The sequence below is a fragment of the Balaenoptera borealis genome, assembly GCF_965194805.1.
Source record: "Balaenoptera borealis genome assembly, chromosome: 13".
Classification (NCBI taxonomy): Eukaryota; Metazoa; Chordata; class Mammalia; order Artiodactyla; family Balaenopteridae; genus Balaenoptera; species Balaenoptera borealis.
In genome coordinates, this window is record NC_138870.1 from 3,682,737 (window position 1) to 3,708,761 (window position 26,025).

At 54.6% G+C, this 26,025-nt stretch overlaps 2 protein-coding genes and 1 long non-coding RNA gene across 12 annotated transcripts; 2 read left to right on the plus strand and 1 right to left on the minus strand.

The window, feature by feature from the left end:
• Position 1: 1 nt before the first annotated feature.
• FKBP4 (FKBP prolyl isomerase 4) lies at positions 2–8,935 on the plus strand. The gene is made up of 10 exons (XM_082352856.1): positions 2–380; positions 2,239–2,383; positions 3,413–3,555; positions 4,387–4,507; positions 4,741–4,897; positions 5,498–5,588; positions 5,690–5,773; positions 5,991–6,176; positions 6,821–7,060; positions 8,183–8,935. Exons 1-10 carry the CDS (start codon positions 276–278, stop codon positions 8,294–8,296), a joined length of 1,386 nt encoding a protein of 461 aa, XP_082208982.1. The 5' UTR covers positions 2–275; the 3' UTR covers positions 8,297–8,935.
• LOC309610264 lies at positions 8,388–14,979 on the minus strand. The gene is made up of 2 exons (XR_014233807.1): positions 14,694–14,979; positions 8,388–12,475 (listed from the first exon to the last, which is right to left on the minus strand). It is a non-coding gene; the product is annotated as an uncharacterized lncRNA (long non-coding RNA).
• Positions 14,980–15,090: 111 nt separating this feature from the next.
• Positions 15,091–25,525, plus strand: ITFG2 (integrin alpha FG-GAP repeat containing 2). Of its 10 annotated transcripts, none has more exons than XM_082352859.1 (12): positions 15,091–15,335; positions 19,177–19,272; positions 19,835–19,876; positions 19,971–20,142; positions 20,905–21,044; positions 21,486–21,634; positions 21,998–22,095; positions 22,280–22,333; positions 22,437–22,528; positions 23,567–23,684; positions 24,457–24,630; positions 24,743–25,525. In XM_082352859.1, exons 1-12 carry the CDS (start codon positions 15,240–15,242, stop codon positions 24,844–24,846), a joined length of 1,335 nt encoding a protein of 444 aa, XP_082208985.1. In that variant the 5' UTR covers positions 15,091–15,239; the 3' UTR covers positions 24,847–25,525. The 10 variants fall into 10 exon arrangements, with proteins under 10 accessions (XP_082208985.1, XP_082208983.1, XP_082208992.1 ...); XM_082352857.1 differs by having other exon boundaries at positions 15,121–15,335; positions 24,457–24,626; XM_082352866.1 differs by having other exon boundaries at positions 15,121–15,335; positions 24,519–24,626; positions 24,743–24,874.
• The last annotated feature ends 500 nt before the right edge of the window (positions 25,526–26,025 follow it).

Genomic DNA, 26,025 nt, shown 5'->3' on the forward strand with positions numbered 1-26,025 from the left:
CTGGAGGAAAGAACCAGAAACCACCTTTCGTAGGAGCGCCCCGAGCGCCAGAGCCCGAACCAGCCGCCGTCTCTAGAAAGTTCTCCCCCCACGTCTTTCGCGGCCGCCCGGCTCCTCCCAGCCCCTCCCTCTGCGGCGGTGGGACCAATCGCTCCCCCGGCCGCCCACGACCCACCTCCTGCGCCTGCCCGCGCCGGAGCAGAGGTGCGCGAGCCCCGGCCGGTCGCCCGCACAGCCGCGCACTGACCGGCGCCCGCTGCCCGAGGAACGGCACGATGACCGCCGAGGAGACGAAGGCTGCAGAGAGCGGAGCGCAGTCGGCGCCGCTGCCCCTCGAGGGGGTGGACATCAGCCCCAAGCAGGATGAGGGCGTGCTTAAGGTAAGGGGCGGGGGGCTCCCCGGGGCGGCGGGGGGCGCCAAGAGCCCGTCGCCGCCGCGCTCCAGCGGCCGGCCGGGGCTCGGGGCTCGGACGGCCGCCTCTGCAGCCTCCCGGCCGGCCGTTGACCGCGGCGTGCAGCCGTGGCCGGGCGCACCGCCTTGCTGGCCAGGCCGCCAGTTCGGGGCGGGAGGGCGGCCACACGCTCGGAAGGAGGAGGTCTGGGCTGAGGGCTCCCCAGTCCCCCAGCCCCGGTCCCCGGCCCCCAGCCCCGGTCCCCGGCCCCCAGGCCCGGGAGCGCAGCGCCTGCTCCGGCCGTGGCGTGCGCGGGGAGGGGCGCGCCGGGGGGACGGGCGCGTGAGCCGCGGGGGGCCGGGCGGCGTGCACCACCCCTCTCTGCGACCCGGGACCTCGCGGCCGGCTCCTTCCCTGCCGCCGCCGCCGCCGGGGAGCCCCCCCGGCCGCCTGCGCCTCGGGGGTGCGGAGCTCGCCGACCCTGGCAGTTAAACATTAGCCAGGACGCGAAGCGGGTCCCAGGAGTTATTTCCTGGCCTGCCGGCCTTTGTGCGACTTGGCGCGCGGACCCGGCGCCCTCCGCCTTCTCGTCACCCCCTTTCTAAAGGCTGGGACCCGGCTAGGTCACCCGCTCGGCCATGCTGTCCCCTCCCCCCCGCCCCGGTGCATGCCGGGACCTGTAGTTCACCCCCCCTCCCCGGGCCTTCCTGAGCGCGGGGTGCGGGGCTGGGAGGAGGTGCTCTGCTTGGGAGCCCGAAACCGTGTTACCGCCCGAGGAGCCAGGGGAGGGGTCTGGGACCCAGGCAGCGGGGCATCTTGACCCACGTCGGGACAGCGGGCCGCGGTTCGGAGCTGGTTCTGCGCTGTCCAGGATAGCGAAATCCTAGCTCGGATTCGTGCCCTGTTCTCACCCAGCGTCTCTCCTCCTGGCTTCCCACTGCTCAGCCCCACGTGCGCGTGTGCCCTGGGCGAGCTCGAGACCTCGGGGCGCTCTTAGCTGGTGCAGAACGCACCTGGCTGCTCTCCCAGTGGGCACGCGGCTTCCAGGGAGACTCATTTCCTCTTTGATTCTCCACTCCTTCCCCTTTCCTTTTCTATTGCTATTCAAGTCCACATCCATTCCATCGTGGAAGCTTTCCCTTAGAGGGTGACCACACACGTACCAGGGAGCCCACAGAGCCACCTTTTATAAATGGTAAAGAACAGAAGCAAGAGTCTTAGAAGTTCCTGGGAAATAGTCTAGCCCTGAAACCCAGGACTTCAGTAGCCTACCAGTCACGAATGCTCAAGTCCCAAGTCAGAGGTTAGGGCCTGGTTGAGAGCCCGGGCTCACCTGTAACCTGGTGGTTGCTTTTACCTCTCCTGGACTGCTCCTGTTCTTTTCATTATTCATATTCCTCTTTTCTGTCTAAACTAGATCCTGATCTGATGACAGATGTTTAGGAAGAATGAGGAAACGTAGCATAAATACTTTTCCTTTTGTTGCTGATAATTATTCAGTCTTTCACCAGTTTAGTCCTGTAACAACTCTGATAGGGATTATGATTACTACTTCACAAATAAGGTCTGGAGAGTGAAAGTGACTTGTACGCGAGCATACGGCAAAAACTTGAACTCAGGTGTTGTTTTGTCTCCAGTGTTTCACACCAAGTCACGTCGTAGTGGAAGACAGGGAGGTCAGTTGGTTCTAACCAAGCTCCACAGCAGAGTCATTTGATGACGGGTTCGTCGAGTTACTTACAAGGAGGCAGAAGAGTCTGTTTACTACGTTCTGGTCAGAGGCGTGCGGGTAGTCATGGCGCCTCTGCGTCCATCCCCAGGTGCTCACCTTCTCCCCTTCCTCCAGGTCATCAAGCGAGAGGGCACAGGCACGGAGATGCCCATGATCGGGGACCGAGTCTCTGTCCACTACACGGGCTGGCTGCTTGATGGCACCAAGTTTGACTCCAGCCTGGACCGCAAGGACAGATTCTCCTTCGACCTGGGGAAAGGTGGGCATGGTTAGCGGGCTGGTGGGATCGGGGTGTGTGAGCTGTCACAAGCAGAAACAGTATTCTGAGGAGTTCAAAGACAAAGGGTTTGTTACAATCTTAATTTTTTCTTTTTTTTTGTTTCCACTGTCCTGAAACTATGTTGATTTTTTTTTTTTTAATTTTTATTTATTTATTTCCTTGGCTGCATCAGATGTTAGTTGTGGCAGGCGGGCTCCTTAGTTGCAGCTTGCCGGCTCCTTAGTTGTGGCATGTGAACTCTTAGTTGCGACATACATGTGGGATCTAGTTCGAGGACCAGGGATCGAACCCAGGCCCCCGGAATTGGGAGCGCCGAGTCTTAACCACTGCGCCACCAGGGAAGTCCTGGAACTGTATTGATTTTTATCTCTCATTCCCCTGATCACCTCTGAACGCCTGGCTTCCTCTTCAAGGATGGACTGCCTTGTTTTCTTGAACCGCTTTGTTCCAGAGTTGAGTGGTTTTTGTTTTTTTTTTTAAGTGGTCTGTAAGCAGGTTTTCTACCTTCCTGGTCCCATTTCTAAAGAGTGTCCAGCTTCCCCTTGGGCATGGGACAGTAAGTCTCTGGGGCCACTGTTTGAACTCAGAGTCAGATCCCTGCCAAGGAGAACCTGTTTGTTTTCTTTTCTTTCTTTCTTTTTTTTTTTTTCCCCAATAAATTTATTTATTTATTTTTTGCTGTGTTGGTTTTTGTTGCTGCGCGCGGGCTTTCTCTAGTTGCGGCGAGCGGGGGCTACTCTTCGTTGTGGTGCGTGTCCTTCTCACTGCGGTGGCTTGTCCTGTTGCAAAGCACAGGCTTCAGTAGTTGTGGCACGTGGGCTCAGTAGTTGTGTCTCGTGGTCTCTAGAGCACGGGCTCAGTAGTTGTGGTACACGGGCTTAGTTGCTCCGCGGCATGTGGGATCTTCCCGGACCAGGGCTCGAACCCGTGTCCCCTGCATTGGCAGGCGGATTCTTAACCACTACGCCACCAGGGAAGTCCCGATCTGTTTGTTTTCTGTACCTACAGGGGAGGTCATCAAGGCTTGGGATATTGCTGTAGCGACCATGAAGGTGGGGGAAGTGTGCCACATCACCTGCAAGCCAGAATATGCCTATGGTTCGGCGGGCAGCCCTCCCAAGATCCCTCCCAACGCCACGCTTGTGTTCGAGGTGAGTGGCCACAGCGAGCAAGGCAAAGAGCCAGCCTTGTCTCAGCCCAGGGCCTGGCTGCCCTCCAGCGCTTCCTGCCTCTCGGAGACAATGTAGCCAAGGCTGAGGGCCTGCCCTCGGGGGAAGGGGAGGAATGGAGAGAGCGGCTAGCTCTGCCATGCGTGTAACCTGCTGCTGCCAGAAAGTGGTCAGTGATGAGGGTTCAGGTGGGAAGAGGTAGGCACGCACCCCTTTTCAGGCTCGAAGCAGCAGGGTGAGGGCTGGAGGCTTGTTTATCTCTGGAGCGGTGCCCACAGGAGATGGGTCCTAACTGAAAGGGATCAGGAGGTCATAATCTGCATAGAGTGGTGACTGACAGCAGAGAATATTGGCGCTCCGGAGATAAGAGGAGGGAAGAGATGCCTGCTGCGTGGGCCGGGGGCGGGGAGGAAAACCTTTGCTGAGGAGCTGGAACTTGACAGCGTTCACACCTGAAGGTGGTTGAGCCCTACCAAGCGGATGCCGGGGGAATGTTGGGAAGGCAGGTGAGAGGTGTTGGGTTGCTCCTGACGCCCGTCGGGCTGAGCTTGTCAAGTAGCTGGGTTGGGACTGTCTGGAGAGCACACCGTACAAGAGTGGTGAGTGCACAGAGCGATCTCCTGAGCTGAAGTGAACCCTGCGGCCTGCCCGCGTCTGCCACAGCTGAGCCAGGGCAGCTCCCAAGAACCTGGCAAAACTGCCACTTGGGCCACTCCTGCTGTCGCTGCCCTCGCCGTCAGACCCGCTCTGGCATTTACCAGGGACCCCTCCGAGCGAGAGCGGAGCTGTGACCCCTCACACCTTGTCCCACAGGTGGAGTTGTTTGAGTTCAAGGGAGAGGACCTGACGGACGAAGAAGACGGCGGAATCATCAGGAGAATCCGGGCTCGGGGGGAAGGCCACGCCAAGCCCAACGATGGCGCCCTCGTGGAGGGTGAGGTGGGGCAGTGCGGGGTTTCGGTCAGGTTCTGGTGCGCACGCCCTGAGTGGCTTCTCTGTGAAGTGGGGGGCTGAACCACATCCTCCTCACACTCCTCCACGTCTGAGAACGCCGAAGGGCGTTTGGGGAGCAGGAGGTGACGAGGCAATGGGGGCGGCTGCGGCAGCATCCTTCCTCGGTCTCCTGCCTGCTTACGCCCCTGGTACGTCACCTGTCTTTCACGCCAGTTGCGCTGGAAGGGTACTACAAGGACCAGATCTTTGACCGCCGGGAGCTCCGCTTTGAGGTCGGCGAGGGGGAGAGCGTGGATCTGCCTTGTGGGCTGGAGAAAGCCATTCAGCGCATGGAAAAAGGAGAACATTCCATCGTGTATCTCAAGCCCAGGTGAGGTACACTTTGGCCCAGATGCGGCAGGCTGTACAACAGGTGGGTGCACCAAGGTCAGATCTACTCGTCCACAGTGAGTCGTGTAACCGGCCTTTTGTACGCCTCCCCTGTTTACAGTCACTGTGCTCTGGGCACCCTGCACGCACACCATCACGATCTCCTTGAATCCAAACCTGACGTTTTCAGTCATGCTGCTACAGCTTCTCTTTTCTAGTGACATGAAGATTTTCATCTTCTGTTCATTCAGTCATTAACTGTATTTATTGAAACACACCTACCGTGTGCCGGACACAGTGCTGAAAATCCTTAGTTATTCGGAGATACTGTTGCCACCTTCTAGTGACTCATTGCTCTGTGGGGTACCATTTAAATTAGTAATCGTGCCCGTGTGTAATGTGAGTTATTAGAAAGATTTGCAACATGTTAAGTAAGAGCCCAAGGAATTGTGTGAAGAGGTCAGGGAAGATTTTGCCAAGCAGGAAACATCTGAACCAAGACTGAAGCGATGAGGAGGTACTTTGCAGGAAACAGGAAGCCCTTTCAGTGTGGAGCAGGTTAAGTGCTGCTGAGATGACCTAGCGTTTTCCTGCCCCACAGCTATGCTTTTGGCAGTGTTGGGAAGGAAAAGTTCCAGATCCCACCAAATGCTGAGCTGAAGTATGAAGTACAGCTCAAGAGTTTTGAGAAGGTGAGTTTGTTCAAGGTCTTCCCTACCCTGAAGTCAGGTCCCACCCTGGACGTGACTCCCTGGGGCGCTGGCAACTTTGTGTCTCCCTTGGGGTACGGCAGGCCAAGGAGTCCTGGGAGATGAGTTCAGAGGAGAAGCTGGAGCAGAGCACTATAGTGAAGGAGCGGGGCACCATGTACTTCAAGGTGAGCCTGCAGCGTGGTCCTGAGGACGCTCTCGAGGAGTGGACATGCTGGCACCTGCAGCTGTCACCAGGTGGATCCGAGCTGCCTGGTCAAGCCGGCGGTAGGGGTTGGGCGGGGCAGGACTTGCTCACGCCTGTGGGTCACCGGTGTCTACAGGGTACGACAGCTTGGGGCCACCAACGCTGTGCCGGGTGCCTGAGCCTCCCTCCCATTCCAGGAAGGCAAGTACAAGCAAGCTCTGCTGCAGTACAAGAAGACCGTGTCCTGGCTGGAATTCGAGTCGAGTTTCTCTAATGAGGACGCACAGAAGGCGCAGGCCCTTCGGCTGGCCTCCCACCTCAACCTGGCCATGTGTCATCTGAAGCTGCAAGCCTTCTCGGCTGCCATTGAAAACTGTAATAAGGTGAGAGAGCGAGGGCAGTGTTCACGGGCAGGCTTGGGCGAGCTGCCGGCGTGTCTGGAACTTGCCCGCAGTGACTAGGGCAGAGGTAGCAGGATGGAGCCGTGGGGCTCTCAGGTGCAGGGCCCAGAGGCAGGGCGGTGGGAAGCGAGTGGCTTGGCCTTAGTGGTCGGAGGCAGTGGCACAGCGGCGGGCAGAAACACTGGATGGAAGGACCGGCTCCGTGTTCTCTCCTCCCCGGCTCTTTGCCTCTCCCTCCTACGCACCCACTTTAGTCTAAAGAGATGGACTTCCCTGCTGGTCCAGTGGTTAAGACTGTGCTTCCACTGCAGGGGGCACAGGTTCCATCCCTGATCGGGGAACTAAGATCCCACAAGCCACATGGCACGGCCAAAAAAAAAAAAAAAAAAAAAAGAGCATGGAAATGTCACAGGTTCTTCTCTTTCATCTAAAGACCTGTCTTCCCTGTCTGCCTCTTGGACTAAATGAGGTGCCTTCCTAGACCTTGGTCCTTTCCGTGTGGTGCCCAAGGCTCGTTCTTCCTGGGGTGGGGCCTCATCCTGCTGAGGGCTGCCTCGGGAACCCAGTGCTGGCCAGAGAAGCTGCAGGATCTGAGGTCTTGCTGCTGTGTGCTCCCTGTGTCTCAGGCCCTGGAACTGGACAGCAGCAACGAGAAGGGCCTTTTCCGCCGGGGAGAGGCCCACCTGGCGGTGAACGACTTTGACTTGGCACGGGCTGATTTCCAGAAGCTCCTGCAGCTCTACCCCAGCAACAAAGCCGCCAAGGCCCAGCTGGCCGTCTGCCAGCAGCGGATCCGCAAGCAGCTCGAACGGGAGAAGAAGCTCTATGCCAACATGTTTGAGAGGCTGGCTGGGGAGGAGAGCAAGGTGAGGGTGGGGCCGGGGAGCGGTTAGGGTGGACGACGGGGACAGAGGCATCCCTTCGTCCCCGTCCCCAGCCCAGCCCAGCTGGGGCGGGCCCTCTGTGCCTGTCTGTGCCGACCCTGGAAGCCTGGAGCAGCAGCCCGGGTTTCCCCGTCCGGCCCCCTGTGTCAGGAGTTGGCTGCTCTGATGGTCTCCCCAGCCTACATTCTCTGTGCCTGTTGAAAACTCAGGTTTTAGAAACTGAGGTTTAAATAGGTAATGCATGAACGTGGTTAAATTCAGACTGCACAGAACGTGTAGTGGAAAGGCTCCCTCCCCCACCCAGTGTGCTGGCGGGACAGACAGTGATCCCTGGCGACAGGCGGTGGGCTCTGCCTACTACTTTGTGCATCAGGCTTTCTTCACGTCATACCTAGAAGCTTATTTTACATCAACGTGTGAAAGAGCTTTCACGTTCGTTCTTAGGCTCACGTAGTCTTCCACTGTGTGGATGTGTCATATCTTACTTACCCAGGTCCCGATTTCTTAGTCTCCCAGTGTTCTAAACCTGCACTAATAGAAATATAATGCAAATTATATTTGGAATTTTAAATTTTCTAATAGCTGTGTTATAAACAAAAAGTAAAATAGGTGAAATTAATTTTAATATTTAATTCACCCAAGGTATCTAAATATTGCAACATGTAATTTTTTAAATTGCATTTCTAATTTTTTCAGATTAAGCCTTCAAAATCCAATGTGTATTTTATACTTAAATTGTTTTGAACTAGCTGTATTTAAAGTGTTCAGTAGGCACATGTGGTAGTAGCTGCCATGGACAAGTAGAGTTTTATACAGTGTTGCAATAAAGTGAATTCATAATTTTGTACATGAGCAGGTGTATCTTCAGGTCGCACATCGAAAGGGCATTGCTGTGTCCCTATAATTCTGTTAGCAGTTAGTTTTTTTTTTTTTTTTAACTTGGCCGTGAGTATTTCTGGGTACAGACGACACCTAGTGTGCGTGTGCTAGGTGATCACTTGGGTGCGGGCAGGTGAGAGTGGGGATGTGGGTAAGAGTCACCTTTATCGTCAGGGGGCAAACGAGAACTGGAATTCACCCCCTTCCCCCTCTCCCTTCTCGCAGGCCAAGGCCACGGTCGCTGCGGGAGAGCAGCCCGCTGACGCGGAGATGAAGGAGATGAAGGACGAGCAGAACGACGTGGCAGGGGCCCAGCCTCAGGTGGAGGCGGAAGCCTAGCCCCGCCCAGCCCTGCCCCCGGCTGCCTGCCCCCGCCTCCCTGCCCTACTCCACCCTGTTAGTTTTGTAAAAACTGAAGAACTTTGAGTGAATTAGACCTTTATTTTTCTATCGGGTTCGATGGTGGCTTTGAGGGAAGGGGGAAAGGAGCAGGCTGGGGGATGGAGGTCGGGGGGTCATTTTAGGTGGTGTCACCCCCCTTCCTTCCCCCAGTCCACGTGAACGAATGTCCCTCCACACGCACACTCACGAGAACGTTATTTATTTTGCTTCCTCTGTCTTCTCTGTCCGTCTTTCAGGTGGTAGAAGGGGGCGCGCGGTAGGGATGTGAGGTCTGACGAGGCCGGGTGGAGGGGGGACCCCTGGACAGCCCCTCCCCTCCCGGTTCCTCCTCACGGACGTGGGTGCTAGGGGCATGGGAAGCACTGCTGTGCCCGTTACCTCTCTCTCCTTTCCTCGCCCCAGGTGGTGTGGCTGCTACTGCCTTCTGGTGTCATAGTGACCACCCCTGTGCCCCCTCCCGTCAGTGTCCCTTCTCAGCCAGGCGTGTCCCACCCCCTCAGCCTCTTCCCTGCACTTGCTGAAGGTACAGGCTCGCCTCAAGTTCTGTGCTTGAGCAATAAAGTGGAAACAATAAAACCTGGGTGTTGGGCAGCCCTTTGTGTTTGGCCTCGGAGGGTGAGGGTGGGCGTGGGCGGCTACACCAGGGGGCAAAACTAAGGGAGTCGCCCACCCCATCCCCAGCCTGCCTGGGGCAGCAGCTGACACCGTTAGCAGTAGTGGAGCAGGGCCTCCTGCGCACCACATGCGCTGTATTGGGGCCTGCGCTCAAAGCCTGCCAGTGGGTCTCCCACACTCCTCCCCCCGGCAGCCTGGCAGGTTTTTAGTAGCTCTGGTTTTTCTTCCCTAACACTTGGGAAGAGGAAAATATATAAACATCTAAACTACATTGGGACCAAGCTACTGAGTTTGCTTTGAGGTTAGATTTGTCTACTTCTGCCCAACTGATCCAGTAGAAAGTTCAAGCTGTCTTGGTTTCCTAACAAAGTGAAACCCCTGGTGTCACCCACGCCTGTCGCCCTTTACACAAGGGAAGAGGGAAGAACAGTTATCAAGCCTGGCAACACCGGCAGCCCCTCAGGCCCACTGTCCAGCTTTCTTCTTGGCCTTAATGGGGAGAAGCTTATGCTTTTTCCTCACCGTGCTTTGACCCCTGGCTTCTATAGCATTCTGGGGCCCTGGGAGAAGCCAAGGGGCACGAGTGAATCATGCTGAGCCTTGGACGAACTTGACTGCAGGCCAGAGCCTGTATCTATCCCCTTCTCCCTTGTCTGTGGGGGCTGTCTAGTCCTTTCTGCCTGGTGATACGGTTAGCCTGCCCACCACGTGCCTGTACGGTTTCTTCCAGAAGAAATTTCTCTATACTTTCACTGTGGAAGATTAATTTCCGTGAAAAAGTTCAAGTCGTACAGCATGGCTGGTGCTACAGCCAGAACTAAAATTTGGGTGTTCTATTCCCCCAGTGCCACTGCTTGCTCTCTGCTGGGTTCACATCATAGCCCTGCGCTTAGGGTTTGTGTCTGGGTCTCTGGTATTTCAGGATTAGACTTGCCCCTGCAGCCCATGATAATAGCTAACCCTCACTAAGCACTTTTGATGTAAGCCCAGCCTCACACAGATTAACTTAAATCCTCGTAACCATCCTACAAAAAAGGTATTGCCCCATATTACAGATGAGGAAACCAAGGGTCAGAACTTAAATGGAAAGAAGATCCGCCTGGAATGTGAGATGACCTCTTGAACAAGTCCAAACTGCCCTGAGGTTCATGTGACCTTAGGCAAGTTGAGCCTCTTTGCTCATCTGCCAAAATGGAGATGGACAAAAGCATGCCTGAGATTCCCTCCACCTCTGGGTGCTTCTACTGTAGGGTTCCAAGAATTTGAAACATAACTGGAAAAAAAACCCAAAACCATAACTGCACTTCTGTAGAACCCTGGAAACTGGACAAGCCTTGGTTTATGTACCATTAAAACTGTCTTCTGAGGATGTTTTAGTACAGTGGCCAGAAGTCTTTAAGGTTAAAAATAAATGCACCACCTACTCCACTCTGCTCTGGGTCGGGCGCAAGTGCATTTCCCAGTCAGTCACACCCTCCTCACCAACACTTAAATCTTTTCATATGCAGAGAATGTGTGGAGTAAAGAGAACCAGTAGCAACCAGAACTGAGCTGTTCCTGCAGACTTCCACGTGGTCTCTGGAAGGTCTTAAATGGGGTTTATCTTGTCCTAGTGCTGGTCCAAACATCAAGTTCTATAGATTTTTATCTCCCGGGTATTTGCAGTCCCCGTTCCAGCAGCCCTTTCCCAGCATCCCCACGTGCCCCGACCCCGTCCGCCTGTCCTGTGAAAGGCTCCCCCGCGTTCCCGTGTGCGCCCCTGCGGGTCACCGTGTGCTGCGTCCCAGTTGAATCCCTCCGACCGCTTAAGCGCTGACTGCGCCTTCCCAGCCCGTTTGCGCTGCAGGTCACACCCCGCGGGCCCAGGCCAGCCTGGTGCACTGGACTCCACCAGCCACACCAGTCTGAGTGAGAGGGTGAACTGTGAATCTCGTTTCAGTTGGAGAAATAACACGTGGAAGATATTTTAGGCAGGACTAGTAACAGGTAGTCCCATTTTAGGAAACTATTGCTTGGAAATAGAGAAATAGTGGAACCTTCGATGCCTTATTCCTTCTGTCTTAAAGACCAACCTTCCCGGTCCCAAAGCAGCACTCCTCAAAGCCTTGTAACCCTTAGATTGAAAGGACAGGGGGCTTAGGGCAGTGCTGGAAAAAAGCCAATGCAAGTGTGAGAGGACATTCTTGTCCTCTTTCTGGAAATCATTATTGCTGACTTTACGGCTGCAGTTCCCCAGCTGCTTGCCAACCTCGGATAACTCGGATGCACCAACTATCCTTAATTATAAAACACAACAAAACCTTATTTAGCACGTAATGAACACTCAGTATACCACTTTGGAAGGCAAAGTGAGAATATGAAAGATTCACAAAGTGGTTCTAAGGACGAATGATGAAGAAAAAGCAGTGCCGGGCTTCCCCGGTGGCGCAGTGGTTGAGAATCTGCCTGCATTGGCAGGGGACACGGGTTCGAGCCCTGGTCTGGGAAGATCCCACATGCCGCGGAGCAACTGGGCCCGTGAGCCACAACTACTGAGCCTGCGCGTCTGGAGCCTGTTCTCCACAACAACAGAGGCCGCGATAGTGAGAGGCCCGCGCACCGCGATGAAGAGTGGACCCCGCTTGCCACAACTAGAGAAAGCCCTCACACAGAAACAAAGACCCAACACAGCCATAAATAAATAAATAAATAAATAAAAATTAAAAAAAAAAATGATGTCAGTCTCAATAGTAGTAGTAGCAGTTGTAGTGGTAGTAAAAATTTAAAAAAAAGAAAAAAGGAAAAGAAAAAGCAGTGCCTTCGTGAACTGAGAGTTCCTTGACTAGAAGAGAGGACCAGCCATACCCTGTCCCCCAACCGGAGACAAGCACGTTCCCTTCAGATCTCCAGTCTCCGGTTCCACGGTTAGAAGTGCCTCACACATAAAACAGTTAGGTTTCTGGTTTTTTTTTTATTGAGGTGAAATTCACATGGTTTTAACCATTTAAAGAGAACAATTCTGTGGCCTTTAGTCCGGTTACAATGCTGCACAAGCACCACCTCTAGCCGCTTCTGAAGCACTTTCCCCGCCCTCCGCGTGTCAAGCCCACGTCCTGATGTTTGGGCTTCGGTGACAAGAACGACGCTCCACACTTCAGTTGATGGCCAGTAGAGTCCTGAACAGGCAACAGCTCTGACGGGTTCTGATGGGGGCGGGCGGGGGAAACTACGCGCGAGTGCAGTGGACTCTGAACGACCGTCTCACTCAGAGCAGGGCCCACACTGCTGTTCTGCCTAACGGCTAGGTCAAGCAAGGGTGAGGAACAGGTTTCCACGCCTCACGACCTCTAGAACCTTCAGCATGCTAAGGTGCACTGCGAATCACACTTGTGGAAGTCTCACACGGAGCCCACTGGAGGCTCTGGCCCCGCCCTCAGGATGGTGAGTGGCTCTGGGCCTCACATGCAGAAAGAGATTCATTTCAAGGTCCTGTCTCTTCCCTGGGCACCCTAGGCCGACACCCTGAACGGAGAAAGAGGTGGACAAAGAATCTCCCTAGAAACGCTTCCTGCTTAACACACCTCCCCTTCCTTTGCCATTAGCAGGTTTCTACTGAAGCTATTGTTCGGCTACACCCACACAAACACCGTATCCAAGTCATCTCACCAGGAAGACCGCCTGGTTCGGCAGTGCTGGGGAGGAAGCCAAAATCCACGCTGAGAGAGCGCCTGGCCTAAATGAGACGAGCTCTAGATAGTGCCGGTGGAGACCCGCCAACCACCTCACTAAGAAGGGCCAACAACAGGGGTCTCCTTGCGGAGCCAGGGCTCTGTCTGCACGGCTCCGCCGTGCCTGGGCCTGTGTTCCACTCACTGGGACCGTAACACTCAGGCGGTTAAAGTAACTAGCGCAGTGGGGAGAGGCATGGGGCAGGGGAGCTTGATTCTCGCCATGTTTCTCGGAGACCTATCTTTCCTTCCTTTCTAACTTTGTTTGGCCCTCTTGACAAAAGCCAAAAGGCACTGTATCCAAGTTGCAATCATAATGACATGACCTTCACGAAATGACAAACACAGAGCAAAGAAAAACAGGCACCCTGGCACAGGAAGGTCAAGAACAAGAAGCCCAAGTGATGAGGAGGATAAACCAAGGCACCGTGGGCGCCGGGTCAGGGTCCCATTTCATAGAGCTGGGGCAGGCCAGGGCCCTGGGTGACAGGAGCAAGGTGATCCTCATCTATTTTGTCCTGGATTATTAATTAATTTATTTTACTATTTCACTCACAGGGCTGGGAAAAGAGAAAACAATGGAGTCATACGTACAGTGAAAAGAAACAATTCAAAACTAAATAAGTTTACACTTATTAGAGGGAAACATTTTAAAATTGGTTGTTTTTCCACCCCTTAACCCTAGTATGAAGCTTAGGGTTTGAGCCAGGATGAGAGAACAGAGATGTGGTAGTGCGGGACAAGGCAGCATGCAACTCCTCCGTAAGCAGATGGATTTAAAGCACCAGGTACACTCATGTGACCCAGAGCCTTGGAACGGACCCGGCCAGCCCCACAATACACCACAAGAAACAGAAACCTAAGGGTACCTACAATCCCCAGCGTCTGTCCAGACTACCTCCTCTTTGCCGTTCTCACCTACTGCTTCCTGTTCTCATCTTATCTGGCCATGAGAGCCACAGGATCTCTAGGGGTAGGGGTGTTGTGGCTCTCGTGGCCATCCCCTCCCCGGCTATCACTTGTAAAGCATGTTGCACGTGTATTATTTCATGTAATTAGTGCAACCACCCTGTGACCTTGTCTCCTTATTCCAGTTTTTTGGATGAATAAACGGGTTCAGCAAGATAAAGCAACAAGGCAGAAAGTGATGGAGGTGGGACTCAAACCAGAATTGTTTGAGCCAAAACCCCACGTCCCTTCTGTCACTGACTGCCAGAGCTCCTAGCAAAGTCCTCAGGCTAGAAATCAGGGTCCCCTCCCCGGCCCCAGACAAAAAGGTCCTGCCCTCCAGGGCCTTCTCCCACTATGTTCAGATGTAGAAAGTAGGCCAGCCCTGATCCAACATCCCCAGGTGAGGCAGACCTCCTTATTTTTACAATGTTGACTCCTGAAAGACCAACGTGTAGATCAGTCTGGGCCTGCAAACCTAAACTTAAAAATATACTGAGCACCTGTAGAATCTCACAAATAATACTTTTGATGTCCTGATTGATGAGGCCCAAAGAAAGGCTGCACTGGATTCAACATGGAAGGTTTCCCCCTGAGGCCAGCCTTGATGGTGATGTCCCATTTACGCTACGGAGGGGGGCTCCCGAGGGAGGGAAGCAAGAGCTTTGTGCTGGGGGGCCAGAGCAGACCCAGAATCCCAGCGACCCCGATTTCTAGCCTGAGGACTTTGCTAGGAACTCTGGCAGTCAGTGACAGAAAGGACGTGGGGTTCTGGCTCAAACAATTCTGGTTTGAGTCGCACCTCCATCACTTTCTGCCTTGTTGCTTTATCTTGCTGAACCCGTTTATTCATCCAAAAAACTGAATAAGGAGACAAGGTCACAGGGTGGTTGCACTAATTACATGAAACAATAATTGTGCAATGTGCTTTACAAGTGATTTTCAAACTTTTACCCACAGAGCATACCCACCGTGGGACAAAAAAAATATTTTTTTGATAAGCCAGTATATACACGTATAAATATATACAATTGAAACAAAGGTTTCACAAAAATAATACTTACCTTACTACTCGAGATTACTTGGCATTTTCTATTCTATTTCGTTTTTTAAAAAGCTGGTCCGATTCACTACCCTCATTTCAAGACTCGTAATGGGGAGTTACGTAGTTTTTTTTAAAACACTGTTGGAAACCACACAGTCATCGGTTATTACGATTATTATGATTCTCAGGGATGGTCTGACGGCAGGAAATCTTCACTGCCAGGGCAACAAAGGACCAGGTACACTCAGGTCAAGGTTATTAGGTCAAGCCCGCGAAAGCGCTGTTGCCAAGGAAACGGCTCGGCCAGGCCAGCGTCGGCGGACCTGGGCGCGCAGAGCCTGCGGAGAAGAGGAGTGGCCCGAGGCCCTGTCACTCAGCCCCGCCCCCACGCCCGGCGCGCCCGGAAGGCCCGCCTCATCTCTGAGGTTAAGCGAGGAAGGCAGCGATTGGAGGCTCAGGGGTGACGTAACTTCCGCTGTGGGTGGGTTTCCGCTCGGGCAGCCGTCGGGAGGGGCTCGGGGAGCACTTCGCGGGGCTCCACGGTCCCTGAGCCCTGGGAACTGCGATGAGGTCGGTTAGCTACGTACAGCGCGTGGCCCTGGAGTTCAGCGGGAGTCTCTTCCCACACGCCATCTGCCTCGGAGACGTCGATAACGACACGGTCAGTGCATGCGCCCTGGAGAGACGCAGCCCGTCTGCGACGGCGGGGCGGGGCGGGGCGGAGGAGGCCGCCCGCGGCGGCGTGTGCGTGCTGCGAGTGCGTATGGTGTGGGCGTGGACGGCGTGCGTTGCACGGCGGGCGGTGCGGACTGCGCGCGTACGCACGGCGCTGAAAGCCGGATCGGGAAGGGCTGTGTGGGCGGCTCGGGTACCCGGCATCCTGGCTGGATTGGTCCGGAGCCCTGCTGCACTGTCCTTCTAGGGACTCGCGTACCGGGTCCACTGCCTGGTCAGTCACTTGTTCCCAAGAGGATCCAGTGAACTGTGGTGGCCGAGTTCCCAGCTCCTCCGGGGCCGCCTTCCCTTTCAGAGCGTCGGAAATAGGCTAAGAGCGCGCGTGCGGCTCCTGCGGGAGCACCTTCCGCACCGCCCGGCTCGGCCTGGCCCACCGGACTGCTCTCGGCGCTTGGCCGGGGTGTCTCCGCCTGGCGGGCCCACCTCGGTTGAGTTACTGGCTCAGTGTCCATGTCCCTTTCCTCCCCCAGCGGTCCTTCCTTTTCCCGTCGGTTAAGTGACTTAATACAGGTAGAGCAGCAGAACCGTGTCTGGCACTCGGTTAACGCTCAGGACACGTTAGCGTCGTCGGTAGCGTTTGATTATGGGCCGAGGGCTCTGCTGCATTCTGGGAATTCAAAAGCCCCAGCCCGCAGGTAGCTCATCGTGGAGCGGGGGAAGGGTGATAGAAGAATAGGGAAATGTAGTGAGGCCCATTGATTACAAGATGTAGAGGGTTCTGGGGTGAAGCATTGAAGGGGACGGTGGCCGTTGATGGTGTGGGACACTTTTTTTCATAATCTCAGTTTCACATGAAAAGCTGACAGAAAGGAAGTGCGCTCTTTCTCTGCGTCCGCCCTCTAGAGACTTTCTCCCCACTGGTGTCGCAAGGCTTCCGTGGGGTCCTCGAGGGTGTGTATGCAAAGCACATGGTTGCTCTCCTCTCCTACCCTCTGCCCCCGTCTCTTCTCTGCCTCCCTCACATCTCATCCTCACCTCCCTAACTGGTCTGTGCTCTCTTTTCCCAGGGAAAAAAAATTCGGGCTAAAACGTCCCCACCACTCACCCCCAACCCCGCCCCACCCCCAGCCTCCTTTACGCTGTGATGGAAAAAGTATTTTATGAGGCTTCTTGGCTCTACCCTGTCTAGGGAGGAAAAAGTTATTCCCATAAATTTGTGTTATGTTTTCTGGGCTTTCTCGTTTCTTCATATGCTCAGCAGTATAATTTTATGAGACAATCAAGGGAGGCATTTTAAACTAGTACGTTAACAAAGTGACGTTAGATGTGCATTATTTTCTATTTTACCTGATTGTTTAAAAGGGCACACGTGCCTTTTTTTCCTAGCTTCACAGTGTCAGCTTTTTTGGCAATTGTACTTTTCTAAGTGAATTGCACACTCAGTTCTGCAATATTAGGTATATTACACTACCTTTTTGGGGGGGGGGGCCGTGGGCGTGCTGTGCAGCTTGTGGGATCTTAGCTCCCTGACCAGGGATTGAACCTGGGCCCTCGGCAGTGAGAGCGTGGAGTCCTAACCACTGGACCGCCAGGGAATTCCCTACCTCTTTTTTTTTTTTAAACCTTAGTTGTAAGCATTGTAAGCTCTGTAAGGATAGGAATTTTAAAACTTTTTTTCACTGCTGTATTCCCAATACTTAGAATAGTGCCTGGGACATAGTAGGCACTCAGTAAATGTTTGTTGAATAAATGAGGGTTGTTATGAAAGGCAAATGTCATTATGTATCTCAAAGCAACTTGAAGGGTTTTGCCTGTTATTAATAAATATAATTGAAAGAAGGGCAAGTAGGTGAGGTAGTTGGCTACTAATCAGGTGTGGTACACTCAGCCTGCATGAGTATGGGTAGAAATTTTGTTACTGGTTCTCCAGGCCAACCTTTGGAGATTTGGGGCAGGAAAAATACTTATTTCATCCTATTAAACCAGTAACCTAAAGTAATTTGCGAGTAATTTATTTCCTGCTAAGTCAGAGGGAGAAGCCAGGGATAGAATACACACCCTCGAGGACCCAACAGAACCAGTGGGGAGACGGTGTCTAGAAGGGGGGCGCAGGTCACAGAAAGAGCGCACTTCCTTTCTCTGGTAGCATTTCTGACTGAAGGTGTACTCTGCAGCTGGGGTTCTTTAGTGTCACTGAGTAACCTCCGGAGGCCAGAGCCAGGATGGACCACAGAGGAGCAGAAGTGCTGGGGAGCAGATGGGCGACCCTGGAAGTGTGCTCGTCCAGGTCGCCTACCGAGTTGTATCTACTCACTCACCGCACTCACCACACTGTTTTACAATTTTATTCCTTTGTCTGTGCCCTTGTTAAACTGAGGTCCTTCTCAGCAGTTGTACAACTGTGGATCTGTGGCATTTGTCATTGGGCCCCTAACGGGTTGTTCAGCTTTCCCTGAAAACTCAAGGGTTGACTGGGCATTCTCTTTCATTCTGATTTTTCTTTGTTTCTTGAAAAAAATATATTTAATTTGTCTATTAAGTAAACATTTATCGAGGGCCTACTATGGACTGTGGCATCTGTTGAATGAATGTATAGAAAAAGAATGGATTGTGTGAAAGATGCTAAGATCCCCAAGCCTTGGAGGCATTTAACTGGAAGCTGAAAACCCCCTGTTATTCGTGCTATTTGTCAGTCACCTTTCTAGATGCTTCCCTCCGTTAGCTCGGTTCCCACGGCAACCTTATGAGGGGGATAGTCTTATGATCCTCGTTTTATAGATGAAAAGATTCAGGCATGGAGGGCTGGATTCAAATTCAGGCAGCTGCACTCGGAGGCCCTGCGCTATTCAGCCTTTCTCCTGTGTGTCTGCGGAAGTCCTCCAGGGTGCAGAGGGTTTGATGTAAATAGATAAACTTGTTTTATGCTTCTGTTATCTAATGTCCCCACCAGAAACTGCCTTAACTATTAAAATATAATAAATCTAAGCTTCAGATCATTATTAATAAATCCCAATTCGTTTCTCATTTTTTCTTACTGTTGATCTGTTATGTCTTTGTTGCCTTGAAAATTAAATCTCTTGAGAATCTAATATTCACTCAGAGGACAGGAAAGGGTGTTAGATGTCCCCCCAAGAAGGAATCATGAAAGTATTTCTGGAAATGGCATTTGGAGCCAGCTGGCTATCATCGTTATCCCCTTGAAAGGGCGGCCAGCCTTTGGGGAACCACTGGGAAATGGGGAGCCCACATGCAAACGGCGAAGAGGCTCCAGACCCTCCTGGGAGCTTAGCCACCACTAGGGGGCACCGGAGGCCCAGAGCTGGGATGCGGCCCCTCCGGCACCCCCACCCGCTGTGTCCACTCAGACGCACCAACGTCGCAAGGTCTTGCCAGGGGAGGGACGACCCCAGAGTTGACGTTGTCTTTATTTGGCCCCTGATTAAATATGAGCTCTGAAGTTAAATTCTCCAAAGGGTACATATTTGGGGTCATTTTCCTAACGTGTCCCATGCGTAAGGACAAATTAGAAACGCCGAAAGCAGGCGTGTGGGGCGTTGAGCTATTCAGATGTCAGACTTTTCTGAGATGGAGCACAGATTCTGTATTGGCCCTTCTCTAACCTGCCCTGCCCTCAACACACACATACGCCTAACTGGAGATAAAGAACCTGGGAGACTGTGACTGTGTTGGTCTCGAAATCTTGTTAATAAAGTTGATGAAGATGCAGGTTGAGGTCTTGTGACTTCCGCAGAGTGGGCGCAGTCGAGAAGGGCTTGAGTGGCTCAGCAGGACCCCAGCCTAACCCTCTCTTCTCTCTCCATTTGAAGTTAAATGAACTGGTGGTGGGAGACACCAGTGGAAAGCTGTCTGTGTATAAGAACGATGACAGCCGGCCGTGGCTCACCTGCTCCTGCCAGGGAATGGTCAGTATTCAGCTCCCTGGGTCTCCAGGGGGAAGGGACTCCTCCTGCCCAGGGAGTGTCAAGGCTGGGTCCCACACATGAGCTCCCCAGCCTGTCCGAGGTCGCCAGCTACTGGTTAAGGATTCATTTGAATCGGAGGGAAGCCCCCAGGCTTCCCAGATGTCATGCGCACACACAGTCGGGCTGGTTTTCATTTTATGTGATGGAATGACTCCCTTAGTTTTTCGTGGATCTGCTGAGGTTGTCTGATCGTACGAAGTGTAGTAGAAAATGGGGGCAGTCATTTGAATACGTCTAGAAGTATGATAGTCCGGCTCTACTGATGTAGTTTTTGTTTTGTTTAAGCCCAAGTGGTCTTCACTACCTCAGGTCCTTATACTGCTGTCTGGTAAACTGGACCCAGAGCACAGTAACGGGATTAGCACAGCCTCTTGATGTGGGGCGTGCGCAGGAGTTTTCAGCAAATGACGGTGATGAGAAGCCCGCCCCGTGCTTCACAGAGCTTAGGGAGCACTGGGGACCCTTAGCGTGTCCCCCTGAGCCCCTCTTTCTTCTTTTGCAGCTTACGTGCGTCGGGGTTGGAGATGTGTGTAATAAAGGAAAGGTAGGAAGCCCAGGGGACTGCGGGTTTCCCTCGGCCCATCCCCGACACCTGTGCTCTGACGACCAGCCCCCTCCTCTACCTCTGTCTCTCCCAGAACCTGGTGGTGGCCGTGAGTGCCGAGGGCTGGTTTCACTTGTGTGACCTTACGCCCACCAAGGCCCCAGATGCTTCTGGGCACCACGAGACCCTCGGGGGGGAGGAGCAGCGCCCAGTCTTCAAGCAGCACATCCCTGCCAACACCAAGGTCATGCTGATCAGCGACATCGGTGGGCATGGCTGTCTTTGCAGGCAGCCAGGGAATAGGAGTCAAGGGGCAACAGAGCAGATCTCGAGGGAGCCAGGGGGCTCGTCGCGTTTGTTTGGGCAGTTGTCATGCATTTAACGCCAAGCTACTGAGCTCCCGTTATAAAGCAGGCATCGTTCCAGGCACTGGGATTGCAACAGTGAATAAAACAGACAAAAGTCACTGCCCTCTTGGACCTTTACTAGGAAGGGACAGAAAATAAACGCTAGCCATGTGGTAAGGAAGTTAAACAGTGTATTCGGAAGTAGTAAGCGCCATGGAGGAGATCACACACGGAAAGGGGCTGGAGGGTGCTGAGGTAGAGTTGGCCGTTCTAAATGGAGTTGTCAGGGGAGCCCCTGCCGAGAAGGGGACAGCTGATCAACAACTCAAGGTTGCGAGAGAGTGAGCCGCTTGGATATGGGGCTGGTACTTGGGCCAGAGGCTGTCTCGAAGGTGCTGGTAGGGATATGGGTGCATCAGGGCACTCGAGTCGTGTACCCGAGGGAAGAAGTGACAGGCCCTGCGGGGCAGCTGTGTGGTTCTGGACGCAGGGGCAGGCAGGGGAGCGGGTACCTGGCTCAAGGGGTGACGGGGCAGCTCGGCAGGTGGGCCTGAGGTCGAACCTGATAAAGAGTGCCAGTGGCGGTGGTGCTAGAGGGGCGGGGAGGAGGGCGTGCTTGTAGGACTCCAGCTGGTGAAGACAGGTTTGGCTCCAAACTCGCCTCATTTTCTGGATCCACAGATGGCGATGGCTGTTGCGAGCTGGTGGTGGGTTACACAGACCGCGTGGTCCGGGCTTTCCGCTGGGAGGACCTGGGCGATGGCACCGAGCATCTGACAGGGCAGCTGGTGTTGCTCAAGAAGTGGATGCTGGAGGGTCAGGTGAGAGGCTGAGCGTGGGGGCCACAGCCCAGGAGCAGGACGGGCCTCCCTCCTGGAGGGGCTTGTGGGAGAACAGGCGGGGGCAGGGGCTCAGGGTGGGAAGAAGGGAAAACCACCTTGTTGACAGAGACCCAGAGGAGATCACTTCGAATCAGGGTCTTAGGGGAGATGGCCAGTAACAGGCAGACAGGAAGGAACATTGCGCTAAGAATTAGGGATGTGATGGTGGGTGTGTCGCGTTGGGATCCGTGCCGCTGGAGCGCAGGTGCTCCCTGTGGAGAGGATGGCACCAGCAGGAGCCCCGTTGATGCTGCACTTCCCCCTGCTGCTGCCCTTGAAGGCTGAGGACATGTCCCAGGGCCCCTGCCCACCCCCCGTCCTCTGCAGGCTTTTGCCTTTCTCTCGCCCGCAGCCCCCTTAAGCCCCCATTCTCTGGTGCAGGTGGACAGTCTCTCGGTGACTCCAGGGCCCCTGGGTGTTCCTGAACTAATGGTATCTCAGCCAGGCTGTGCTTACGCGATTCTGCTGTGTACCTGGAACACAGACCCTGGGCCGCCTCCCACCTCTGAGGGGCCCGAGGAGGGCACTAGGTAAGGGGGGCGGGCCTGTGGACGGTGGGGTGCCTGCCCGCGAGGTGGGCGCCCACAGCCATGGAGGGGTCTGTGGTTGGAGTAGCATCAGCTGGGTCCCGGCACAAGCACCTCTGCCCCTTAAGGAAGATTATTTCGGGACCCAGGGAATCCCGACCCTGACGCAGCAACTGGAAGAGGTTCTGAGATTCCAGCCTGGCAGCTCCGTCCCTCTCTCTCGACTTGCCCCCTGGGCCAGGTGGAGTGGGCGATAGGTCTCCCAGCTGATTCACGTCCTGGAAGCTCGCACAGAGATGGGGCCCACGCGGGTCCGGAGAGCCAAGCTCTCTTGGGCTCCCACTTAGCCGCCCTCCCCCACCACAGGGAGACCCCCGCTGCCCGAGACGTCGTGCTGCACCAGACGTCCGGCCGCATCCACAACAAGAATGTCTCCACTCACCTCATCGGCAACATCAAGCGAGGTGGGGCGGGGCGGGGTGGGGGATGCAGGGGGGAAGGGGAGAGGGGAGGTACAGGACCACCCTTGTTTCTAGCGCATTCTTCACGCCCCGCCCTCGGCCGCCCTCCGCGTGTGCTCTGATCTCGCCTTGCCTTTCGCGTTTCCTTCTTCTGGTCCTTCTACCGCGCCGACCCCTCCCCCCACAGGCCGCAGCCCCAAGAGCGGCGCCTCGGGCCTCTTTGCCCTCTGCACCCTGGATGGTGAGTCCCTCGGGTCAGCCATGGGCCGTGCAGGGTGGGCCCATGTTGTGTGCCCGGGGTCTGCGCAGGGTTCTGCCCCCAGCCCGGCCGCCTCTCCCCGCAGGGACACTGAAGCTCACGGAGGAGGCAGACAAGCTGCTGTGGTCGGTGCAGGTGGACCACCAGCTCTTCGCCCTCGAGAAACTGGACGTCACGGTGAGTGGGGGCCCGTAGGGGGCCATTCTCCCTTCTCAGCCGCCTCCGCCGTTACCTCAAGGCTCCCTAGACAGGCCTGGCCCCCCGAGCTCCCCCCACTCCACGGGCTCAGCGCTGTTCTCCGTGCCGCTGGCGAAGCTCCCATTTCAGCAGAGCCGATGGCTCCAAAGAGAAGCAACTTGTTCTTAGGGTCCAGGAGTGAGTTGCTCGCCCATTTGCAGACGTCCGCACACGAGTGTGTGTTCACCAGAGCTGTGGCCCCTGGTTCGGCCGGTGGGGCTGCGCTGACGCGGCCATTGTGCCTGCTTGAGGGTCTGGGAGGAGAGGCGCGAGGCTCTGAGGTCAGGTCAGGCCCGGCTCTGAGTCCCGGTGCTGCCCCCTCCCGGCCGGGCGGCCCTGGGTGAGTGAGCTTGTTTCTGTAAGCTGGCACTTCCTCAGTATAAAATGGGAGTGACGTTGCCTACTTCTTAGGGTTGTCGCGCGCACTCTGTGGGGGTGGCTCGTTCAGCAGCCCCCTCTGGTGCCAGGTGCCGGGAGATGGTCGGTGAGAAGCGCTGGGGCATTGCCTTCCCAGCTGTTTGTCACCCGGAGCCGAGTCCACGGCTCCCGTAATTTCATCCACCCGGTCAGGAAGGCTTTCTACAACAGCTCCTGGGGACTTCCCTGGTGGCGCAGTGGTTAGAAATCTGCCTGCCAAAGCCGGGGACACAGGTTCGAGCCCTGGTCCGGGAAGATCCCACGTGCCGCAGAGCAGCTAAGCCCGCGCGCCACAGCTACTGAGCCTGCGCTCTAGAGCCCGCGAGCCACAACTACTGAAGCCCGCGCACCTAGAGCCCGTGCTCCGCAACAAGAGAAGCCACCGCAATGAGAAGCCCGCTCATCGCAAGGAAGAGTAGCCCCCGCTCGCCGCAACTAGAGAGGAAGCACGCGCACAGCAACAAAAACCCAACGCAGCGAAAAATAAATGAATTGAAAGAATAAAAAATAAATAAAACGGTTCCTGGCCACCCCTACATCCCGGTCTCTGGCCTTTTTCAGGGCAACGGGCACGAGGAGGTGGTCGCCTGTGCCTGGGATGGACAGACGTACATCATTGATCACAACCGCACCGTCGTGCGCTTCCAGGTGGACGAGAACGTCCGCGCTTTCTGTGCAGGTGGGACCCTGCCCCGCGCTCCTTGCTAAGCACACCTGTCCCCCTCGCTCGCACTCTCACTGCGGCCCCTGACATAAGTCTTCGTAAACAAACGAGTTCTTCAGCTCTTCCGTTAGAGGGTGTGAGTGGGTACCAGATTGCCATCTTTACAGTTTTAACTAAGAGGAGATAAAAGACAGTGAGGCGTCTATCTTTGGATATTTTAAAGGATCAGATATGGGGGGCGGGTTGTTCAGAAAAAAGAGTCGGATGAGTTCTTGTCTGCCTGCTGTGTGGAGATATGGGAAAGTTCTTCCCCATCTGAACATGTCAGGACTCTGTGAAGACTGTTCTCCAAGTTCCATTCTCTTAGTTCCAAATTGGGGACCTTGGGAAGCAGCGTTAACTCCTTTGGGGGTGTCTCTGGTCACTAAAATGGTAACACTTGAACGACGCGCTGGTGCCACATTCCAGTGACCTGGGAAGAGGGATCACCACCCAAGAGAAGCCGCCCTGCGTTACCCTGGGGCTGTCACTGAGATGGGAAACCAGCACATGTCACCTCCTAGGACACTGTCCTGCCTGGGCTTTGTTACTGTGGTTTTCCGTATCTGGAATGGGCCAGATATTTTACGTTTTACCTGCTTTACTGAGTTCCCAACAAGGAAGAAATAGAGGGCCTTTAGTTTTCTGCTTGGCGTCCACGGGTGGGTAGAAGCTGCTGACACGAATGCCGCCCGCGCCGGGCATGAGCCTCCCCGACCTTTTTCTCCCCCCGCCACCCCTCCCCCAGGCCTGTACGCCTGCAAAGGGGGCTGCAACAGCCCCTGCCTCGTGTACGTCACCTTCAATCAGAAGATCTACGTGTACTGGGAGGTGCAGCTGGAGCGGATGGAGTCCACCAACCTGCTCAAAGTGCTAGAGGCTGAGCCGGAGTTCCGGGGCCTGCTGCGGGAGCTGGGGGTGGGTGAGTCCTGGGGGCGGGGCTGCTGCGGGAGCTGGGGGTGGGTGAGTCCTGGGGGCGGGGCTGCTTTGGGAGGCCAGGTCCCAGCAGACCCACCAGCCCCTCTTGCCCGCAGACCCTGACGACCTCCCCGCCGCCCGGGCCCTGCTTCACCAAACCCTCTACCATCCGGATCGGCCACCACAGTGTGCCTCCACAGGCCTTCAGGATCCCTCCTAGCTGGACCGGCCGTCTTGGCTGAACGGGGATCCTTCTGAACCTCCCCACCCCGCAAGCTGTCCATGGTATTTGCGAGACAGGGAGTGCACATTACAGAGGAAGGATGGCGGCAACCCTAGGGTGACTGTGAACTGTAGACCTCGTGGTCTTTCTGGTGAAGGAAGAGACGAGTTGCTTCTCTGCCCCTTTCCTTGTGTGCCTCACCCATCACACCAGTAGGCACTGCCCCCTCCCCAGAGCTCCCCACTCTTGTTGCGTGGGAAACAGACTTGTTCGTGAGGAGGGACTACAAATCTCTCGCTACTCCCCAACCAGGCTTTGGGGCCAGTGGCGCGATGGCAGTGAGGGCCCTTCCCCCAAGTTCCATCTTCCGTGGCACGGCTCCAGGTCACTGACATCAGTGATTGTTACACGAATGGCGAACCACAGATCTTTGACTTATGATGGGTTTCGTCCTCATAAATCCATCGTAAGTTGAAAATATTGTAAACTGAAAATGCATTTCCCATACCTCACCTACCGAACGTCACAGCTTAGCCTACCCTGTGTTAAACGTGCTCAGAACACTTACGTCAGCCTACAGCTGGGCAAGATCACCTAACGCAAAGCCTACTTTATAGTAAAGCGAGGGATATCTCATGTAATAAATTGAACACACTACTGAAAGTGAAAAACAAAATGGTCATCTGGGTACAGAATGGTTGTAAGTGTATTGGTTGTTCACCCTCATGATTTTAAAATCTGATGCAGGTTTACAGTTCAGGCCACAATCAGAATGATACCCTGGGCCATTTATATCCCTTCTGCTCTTGATTCCTGTGCTCTGAATCAGTGGTTTTCGAATTGTAGGTTGCAATCCTTTGGTGGGTTGTGGTCGGCAATTTTTTTTAATAAATGAGATAGAATAGACTAAGTAGGATAAAAAATATGGGAGTATATTGCTCACGTGTAGGGAAGGATTGTTTTGTTATACTTGTTTGTGTCCGTGCACGTGTGTGTACTGAGTGCAATGTAGAGTACACTTCCTGCTGAGTTGTGTTCAGAGGAGTTGGAAAGCCACTGCTGTCAGTTATAGTGACCCCAGCCAGAGGGGTCAGCCCGAGGGAATGTCCCCATTCACATTTCCTTCTGTAAGGGAACAAGGGCAGAGTGATCATTCAGCGTCTGAGAAGCAGAGAA

Bases quoted from the DNA above. Each gene is read 5' to 3' on its own strand.
- FKBP4 (XM_082352856.1), top strand. From the start codon at position 276: ATGACCGCCGAGGAGACGAAGGCTGCAGAGAGCGGAGCGCAGTCGGCG. The intron at 2,384-3,412 runs GTGGGCATGGTT...CTGTACCTACAG, and splicing joins CTCCTTCGACCTGGGGAAAG to GGGAGGTCATCAAGGCTTGG. The intron at 4,898-5,497 runs GTGAGGTACACT...CCTGCCCCACAG, and splicing joins ATCGTGTATCTCAAGCCCAG to CTATGCTTTTGGCAGTGTTG.
- ITFG2 (XM_082352857.1), top strand. From the start codon at position 15,240: ATGAGGTCGGTTAGCTACGTACAGCGCGTGGCCCTGGAGTTCAGCGGG. The intron at 19,273-19,834 runs GTCAGTATTCAG...CTTCTTTTGCAG, and splicing joins CCTGCTCCTGCCAGGGAATG to CTTACGTGCGTCGGGGTTGG. The intron at 23,685-24,456 runs GTGGGACCCTGC...CCCCTCCCCCAG, and splicing joins CGTCCGCGCTTTCTGTGCAG to GCCTGTACGCCTGCAAAGGG.